Consider the following 8,670-nt stretch of genomic DNA (forward strand, 5'->3'; position numbering starts at 1 on the left):
GAAAAGTAAAATATTATCGTATAACTTTTAAAATTGAATTTAAAAATGCAGTAAAACCAACAAACAAAGAGTGTGAACAATAGTTTGTTTAAAAGCTTCAAAGTTAAGATTTCAGTGACAGAAAGGTTTTATTGATATAACTTTAGTAATATAAGGATGTAATTAAAATTTTTAAAATTTGAGGGTCAACTTAGAATAAGGGTGATAATTTGAAGATGTTCAGTGTAATTAATTTTAATATATTTTAAATACAATATTTAAAATACTATTACCTTTTCAAATTCTTAAATCAAAAGATATTACAGTTTAAATATATTTATATTTACAACCTTCAAATTATTATTTTAACAATTATATTAATTTAAGTTTTATAATTATTGAATAAATTATTATTATTATTTTTTCAAAATTTTTATTTTATTTTATTAACATGATATTGAACATTATACTATACACATGAAATGTTAAACGTTAATAATAATAGATTACATAATCGGCGCCGGAGACTTAATGTACCACACGTTCAATAAAAAAATTCTAGTATTCAAAAAATCATTTAAAAATAAGTTTTTCTTTAAAACACAAATCCACGGTCGAGTTTTACAACCTGGCTCTGATACCACTAAATGTAACACCCCAAACCCAACCCAAACGTTATGGCTGAATCTGACAATGTCACATGATAGCGTTTGAAACTATGTTGCTACAATAAAATAATTTCCATTGGTTAACAACTGTTGACCTTATATTCGTTGCTAATCTAGTCATTCATTTTTATATGTTTCGTTGTAGAAGCTCGTTTTGAGTAAATCGCGTGTTTAAAGAAAACTTGCCTTTTTGAAAATCGAGTTATTAGATTTCTTAGCAGTTATAAATCCAAAAAAACAAATAATAACCCAATTAAGTAAAAGCCCCAGAAAGTTCGCAATTTACATAAAAAATTAACCCAGAAAAAAATTTAGAATTAAATGCCCAAAGCTGAAATCAAAATAGTTTAAATACGTGTGGCCACCGTCAAGTCCTTCGCTGCACTGATCCATCAAGTCTGGGGTTTACCTGTACAGATTAAGCAGAACGGGTGAGATTACGTAAACTTAGTGTGTAATCCCCATGCAATCAAACAGACAGTAAACAAACAATCACAATCTAGGCCTAAGCCCTTTTCAATATCAATATCAGTATCATTTTGGCCTTAGCCCATCACAGTAACAGATATGCAATTACAAAATCCTACCCAACCAGCCTCTATACTCCATCTCCGTCCAACCCTACACTCCATGTGGGGATATAATCAACCCACCCATTTCTATACTCCAAATAGTACCGAATGCGGCACTAGATAGTGATTTGCAATTGAGCTGCTAGTAAGTTAGGCTCAAAGCCTTTCTAAACACTTCGTCCGATCAATATAAACCCATCCCCATGCAATGCAGCATACATAAATGACATGCTATCTCATAGTAACAGTACATACAATTTTCAGTTTAGTGTAATAATATCATGCTTGATAACATATATTCATACAACAGTTAATCAGTCGTTTCATACAATTAGGGGTCTAGGTAAAGCTTACCAACCCTACAGTAGGTTCACAGTCGTCTCGGGCAACCTGTGCAACCTTGGCATCAAAACAGTGTAAATAGGCCTACACGCCCATGTTGTTAACCCGTGCTGGCCCACATGACCCAATATGGCCTTGCTTGTGTAGATCACACGGCCTAGCCCAGAATCCCACACGCCCGTATGTTTCACCTGTGTGGGCCCAAACGGCCCAAATTGGTCGAGCCCGTGTGTCGCATATGGCCTCGCCCAGCCATCACATGGCCATGTCTTACGCGCACGACCTGGCTCGTCACTCACACACTCGTGTACAATCACACAGCCTACTACACGGGCAACCACACGCCCGTGTGGCATCGAAAGTAAGCTATTTTAACTTTTCACCGAACCCTATTTTTTGCATTTCAATTACACACTTGGTTCGATTTCGACGCGTAATCACTCTTGAGCACTTCAGAACCTATATTCGACAATAAAAAGCCCAACTTTAGTCACTTAGTCCAAATTCCTACGAACAAACAATTCTAAAAAAAACATCGACAACCTTACCTCATTTAAGCAACACCAATTTTGCATGACCACCGCGTCAGTAGGGATCCACCAGCCCCTTAATTTGCGCTTAAATAGACGGTGACTCTCATCAAACAAATATTCATTGAATAAATCGAAAAGAACTCACTTATTGCTTACCAATGTGTGAACTACGTTGCACAAATACGATAAATCAGGAACGAAGCTAAAAAAAGGGAGGGAGGAAAAGACGGATTCAGCAAATTGAAAGGGAAATTCGACAGCAAGGGAAGAATGGAGAGGAAAAACGACAGAGATTTTGGTAGAAACACAAATTCGAAAGTGAAGAAAATAAAAAATAAAATCCCAGTAACCTCCAACATCCCTTAATTTTCTCCCCTAATTCCCACTACACAACCACTACTCAGAATCCCTCTATGACACAACCCTAATTCGAAACTGAGCAAAAATAATACCCTTGCTTACGCAGGGATTCGAACGCAGGCCCTCCAACTTATCACACTCCACTTAACCACCAAATCAACAACCTATTCTAATATATTTTACCAACAATTAAACTTAAGCCTACTGAGTAGGGTTTAGGCTTTATTTTGAAAAGAAACCAAAATTTACCCAAGGTAAGGCTTGAACTTAGGACCTCTTACACACACTCAGAATACTTAACCACTGAAGTAGATACACAATTGTGTGACAAACACACAGAAATAATTATAAGGTATTTTTGGGGCATTACATTGAGAGTACGGTTATGTGTGGGGAAAGTTATAGCACCCCAACAACACCTATCTGGGGATAGTCCTACAGGGTCTTAAGAGCTAGGTTTTTTTATTTAAGCATATTAATGTTTTAATCTAGGGTAAAATCTTATGGAAATCTTAAATAAAATCTCTAAAGAAAATGTCTTTGATTTAATTGTAACTCGATTAAGATGTGTTCACCAAACTTATCTAATTTGAAACTTCAAGGATACCTATATAATTTACCTTCAATTCCTAAAATTAATTCTATCTTAGAATTCTAAAAAAAAAACACCCTAGATATTACCAATGAATTAAGAGAAATATTAAAATCCATCTACAACTTATTTGATCTTTTATTATTATTATTTTTTAAAAGATTTAATTAAAAACGTTGAACCTATCAAGATCTTACGAAAGTATCTTATGTCGGGTTTATGATTTATCTTACTTTAAAATTATTAATCTAATGTTTAAATTTGTCAAAATCCTAAAATAATATATCTTAAGTAATATTCATTAGCTTTCAAAAATGACAACAATAAAAAAGAAAACTTAAATAAATGAAATAAATAAGATATTGACATGATGATGATAATAATAACAATAATACACCTTATTCATAATACAATAAAAGAATCAAAGTAATATAAATAAATAATATTAAAATGTATGTAAGGGGAACGTGTAAAGAAAAAACATAAATATAAATGGACATGAAAATAAATAAAGACAAAATAGGAATAAATAAAAATTATACAAGTGTGAATAAATATAAAATATTAAAATAAAGTGCATAATTGAAATTAAATATTTATATAAGGTATAAATGAAAATGAAAGGAAAGATATAAGTATAAATAATTTATTAAAGATGGAAACAAAATGACATAGCTTGATTTTCGGACTAAAAGATAAAAAATGTACAAGACAGATGACTGATGTAGCAATTAATTTGCTTTTAATTTTGAAATTTCAGATTAAATCTAATGTTTGAATAAACAAAAGAGAGGTGTAAATAGGCCAAAGAGTGAGGGCAGTGCTGTAAAAAAGGGGTATTTTTGTAAATTTAAAAAGTAAGAGGTGAGAATAAATTACCTATTTTTGGCACCTATAAATGAAAAAAACTATTTATTTTTTTATTTTAACCTCATTTTTTTCAAAAAAAAAAACCTCTTCCTCTTTCTCTTCCTCCTTCTATGTTGGCCATGGCTCCATCACCGGAGAGCCATTGGGCTCTCCGACCTTCGATGGTGGAGCTGCCACATACGATGACCATTTTTTTTTTGCAAAATCAAAGTTTTCTTTTAAAAAAAACATCACTATTTTTCTTAAAAATCAAAACTTTATTTTCAAATAGTTGAAAAAGATCAAAACTTTGTTTTAAAAAATCTAAACTTTTCCTTTAAAATGACTAAAAATCATATTTTTATTTTAAAAATCTAAACTCTTTTTTTTTAAACAATATTTTTTTTCTTAAAGATTAAAGGTTTTATTTTGAAATATGTTTAAAAAAATCAAAATTTTGCTTTAAAAATTTTAAACTTTCCATTTAAATGACTAAAAAAACATATTTTTATTTTAAAAATTTAAACTTTCTCCTTTTAAAAAGGAAAACACTATTCTTCTTAAAGATGAAAGTTTTTATTTTGGAATAGTTGAAAAAAAATCAAAACTTTGTTTTAAAATTTTAAAATTTCCTTTAAAATGACTTAAAAATAGATTTTTGTTTTTAAAAATCTAAACTTTCTCTTTTTTTAAGGAAAAAAAACACTATTTTTCTTAAATATCAAAGATTTTATTTTGAAATAGTTTAAAAAAATTAAAATTTCCTTTAAAATGATTAAAAAAACAATATTTTTATTTTTTAAAATCTAAACTTTCTATTTTTTTTAAAAACAAAAAAAACAAAACTTTTCCTAAGATCAAGCCTTAAAAAAAACCCTTTATTTTAGAAAAGGGAAGAAAAAAAGGGAATTTTTGGGTGCTCCTAGGGGAAGAAGATGGACGGTCCGGTGACGTCCCCTTCACCGGAGCCCAAAACCCGATCCTTCATGACATGTCTATGGCTAAAAAAAATGATAGAAGAAAAAAAATATGAACAAAAATATGAAAAGCCTCTTTTTTTTTCTTTCATTTCATTTCATGTATATATATTGTTTTTTAATCTTGTTTATTTGTAAAAAATGATAATAATGATATTTAATAACAATAGTAGTAGTGATGATGATAATAATAATTTGGACCCTTGACAGACCCAAAAAGGAAATAAGAAATAAATAAAATAAAGGTCTCACATGACCAAATTTGGGTGGGCTTCAAAAGCCCTAAAAGAGAACAAAAAATTAAATGGGCCTCCAATTAGACTTGGACAAAATGGGTGTCTACAAGAGATGAAGGACCTTACTTTGTAAATAAATGGCTTAAGTGGTTTCTTGACAAGTACGATATGAAACATAAAATTGCCACTGCCTATCATCCACAGTCAAATGGGCAAGTTGAAAGGGTAAACCATGAGATTAAAGGTATCCTTGAGACGGTAGTGCGACTTAATAGAAAAGATTGGTCTCAAAGGCTCAATGATGCTCTATGGACCTATTGAGCTATTTTTAAGAGACTGTTAAGAATGACTCATTATCGGTTGGTCTTTGAAAAGGCATGTCATTTGCCGCCTGAGTTGGAAAATAAAGCTCACTGGGCATTGAAACAATTGAATTTGGATCTAAAGCAAGCTGGTGAGAAAAGAATGTTACAGCTTGATGAACTTGAAGAGTTCAGGTTATTTTCATATGAGAATGCCAAGATGTATAAAGAAAAGTATAAGAGGTGGCATGACAACCATATACAACCTCGAGAATTTAGAGAAGAACAAAAAGTGTTGTTGTTTAATTCAAGGATAAGGTTATTTCCGGGGAAGCTTAAATCCCGATGGACTGGACCTTTCACCATTCATAAAGTTTATCCATACGAAGCCGTAGAATTGTACGACAACAATGGAGGTACGTTTAAAGTTAATGATCAATGTCTCAAATGCTATTGGGATCGTGAAGTTGAGCGAGTTGAAACCTCATTCAATTTAATAGAACCTTGATTTTTCATATTTTTATTTTTCTACCGATTATTATTAACAATAACAATACTTAGAAATTATTTATCTCAAATTAGCACATTAAATTAAATCTGTCTAAGGAGATTGGAACTTAAGCGAGACCATTTGTGACCCCTTCAACCTTTCTTGGGATATTAATTTGATATAATTCTTCGAGAAGAAATTTTCTAAGTAATCCAAAATTTTTAATTTTATTTTTTATTTGCAAATATCAATTTAGTTGTTTATGTTTAATAAGAGGGTCAAATTGACCTAAGTACTAATCAATTTATTTTTTTAGTTCAGTTTAATTTTTTAGTATAGCAAAAATTGCTGTTTGAGCTTGAGGCCCAAAACAGTGAAGAGGAGAAATTTACCCATGTAAATGCTATCCATATGTTTTCCCAAAACCCTAATTTTTGCCGCCACTTTCCTTCCCTCATTACCTTGCCGCCCAAGCATACTTTGTAGCTAAATTTTTGCTACAAATTCACCTTAATTTACTACTATATAAACCACTCTCTACCATCATATTTTTCACAACATTCAAGCAATTAGTTTAAACCCTAGCCACTTACTTTTCTCCTCTTTGCCATCAGCCTCAAATTCCAAAAGATCTCTCCAATTTTATTTCTTTTTTGTAAAACCTTCCTATTGCTGCAGCAAGATCATTGCCAAAGCAACCTTATCGCTGCCGTAATATGTCAGTGTTGCAACATCATCGCCATCACAATTCTATCGCCGCTGTAATTGTTTACATTGCCAATTCCTTCTTCTTTCTTTGTCGAAATTCTCTAGTTTTTTCGAAAAAAGTTACCATGTCTCGCAAATGAACCAGATCTTCCAAAACTTCTGCCTAAAATTCGATTGTGATTCAAGATGAGGAAGTAAGGGAAATATTTGATTCTATCTTCAAAAATCAACCTAAGATGTAGGAAAAAGGTTTCAATTTGGAAAACAATGAAAAAATGGTCATGCCTTTGTCGATTCAAAATACGATTAATGCTATAAATTGGGATCAATTTTATGATGCATGATCAATGCTTGATGAGGATTTAGTGCGAGAGTTCTATGCTAACTTGACTTCGCTAGACATTAATAAAATAAGCTCAATGTCTCTTCTTTAATAAATAACAAAGTAATGTGGTAATGTGAATGAACATGTCTAGGAATGGATTGTTGAGAAAGATTTGGTATTTAAGCAGTCCTCATGACTCACCTCTCTTTCTTACTATCCTATATGGTGTTTAGTTCTCATTCATTACTTTACTTACACAATGAGAACATTGCTTTTTTTTTTAATGTGGGGGTGGGGCTTTTTCTTAAGTATGTTTCAATGCTTTCACATGAGTATGCTAAAATAAAATGATGTTCAGAGAGAATTTTTGTTCATAAGTTAGCTCAAATGCAAGTATGATTTACTGATTTTATCTGAGTTTTTTTATATTATCTTGAGCTATGGAATGCTTGTATGTTCTTAGGTCTTATGTAGCCTTTTTTCATGAAAATTGAACTTCCTTAGAAGTAGAGATGCATGAAGGTTTAAGTCCTTAGAATTGACTTAGTAACTTTCTTGAGGCGAAATCCTAGAAGGTATAAGAATCTAAACATGATTTGACACATTTTCTTTGGATCGTTTGAGCCTTTCAAGCCTACCATATGAATTTGATATTTGAAACCTTAATTTGAGTCTTTAAGCCTATTTTATTGTCAATTACCAACATCATAAGCCATGTTATCATTTTTTTAAAATTTTATCTTATTTTTGCACTCATCTTTACTATACTTGTCTTAGTGAGCAAAGATCGACAAAAAATTCAAAAAGATGTACATATTCTTTGTTTTTTTTAAAAAAACATTATTCAAATATCAAGCAAAAATAGCAAAATAAATACTCAAAGTGTTGAGAAATATTGTTGGGCATACGCTTCAAAATTAAGTTTAGGGGGTAAAACCCATTAGTAGGAATGATGTACCTCGAATTGATCCGAGGCTAAGTTAAAATTAAGATTACTAAACCTAAAATCCACTTGGGGTTACCATTATCCTGTTTGTAATGACGAATCTTGTATGTGTTCCTAAGAAAAGAAAAGAAATTTGTCAAAATTTCGGGGTCTTAAAGGGTCGTGGAAACACATAAGAACTCTTGAATGGAACTGGAAAAGAGATGAAACTCCAATTCCTTCAGAAATGGTAAGATCTTTGGCGCAAGAAGAAGGGGCTGATCCGTATCATCTTGACTTGGTTCTGATTTCTCTATTTTTTTAAGAATACCGCTTCTCCTACTCGTATCGAATAGAACATGCCGAGGCAAACCTTCTTCATGTAAAACCTGCTTGATTTAGATCGGGAGAATCGTACGGTTTTACGAAACTATGTGTATATGGCTCGAATCTGTAGTCAATCCTTTTTTCCAATAGGAGCAGTTGACAATTGAATCCAACCTAAAATCCACTTCTCTTTATCCCTACCTTGAGCCTAGACCCATTACAACCTTATAAAAGACCTACTGATTTTGATAATTATGTCGATTACATTAGTGGAGAGGAATTGCTAAGTTCAACATATAAGGACCATTAATTAAACTTGTGATTGTTTAGCTTGATTGATAATGAAACTTTGATTGAATGATGAATGTTATGCATGATCTTGAAAAGCATGCACTCTATGACTTATGCTCAAGTTTTGAAATAATGTTTGCATATGAACGACTTGTCAATAAAAAGAGTTTGTGAGCATGATTTTGTTGAAGTAT

General features: G+C 31.6%; 1 protein-coding gene across 1 annotated transcript; it reads left to right on the forward strand.

Annotated features, from left to right (window-relative positions):
* Positions 1–5,453: 5,453 nt before the first annotated feature.
* LOC107963191 (uncharacterized) lies at positions 5,454–6,748 on the forward strand. Its single transcript, XM_016899762.1, has 2 exons — positions 5,454–5,826; positions 6,579–6,748. Exons 1-2 carry the CDS (start codon positions 5,454–5,456, stop codon positions 6,746–6,748), a joined length of 543 nt encoding a protein of 180 aa, XP_016755251.1.
* The last annotated feature ends 1,922 nt before the right edge of the window (positions 6,749–8,670 follow it).

The sequence above is a fragment of the Gossypium hirsutum genome, chromosome A06 (assembly GCF_007990345.1).
Source record: "Gossypium hirsutum isolate 1008001.06 chromosome A06, Gossypium_hirsutum_v2.1, whole genome shotgun sequence".
Lineage (NCBI taxonomy): Eukaryota > Viridiplantae > Streptophyta > Magnoliopsida > Malvales > Malvaceae > Gossypium > Gossypium hirsutum.

What these genes read in the sequence shown, in the direction of transcription:
- LOC107963191 (XM_016899762.1), top strand. Translation starts at nt 5,454, where the DNA reads ATGACTCATTATCGGTTGGTCTTTGAAAAGGCATGTCATTTGCCGCCT. An exon ending in ATTGTACGACAACAATGGAG is followed by an intron (nt 5,827 to 6,578) that starts GTACGTTTAAAG and finishes CTATTGCTGCAG; the next exon opens with CAAGATCATTGCCAAAGCAA.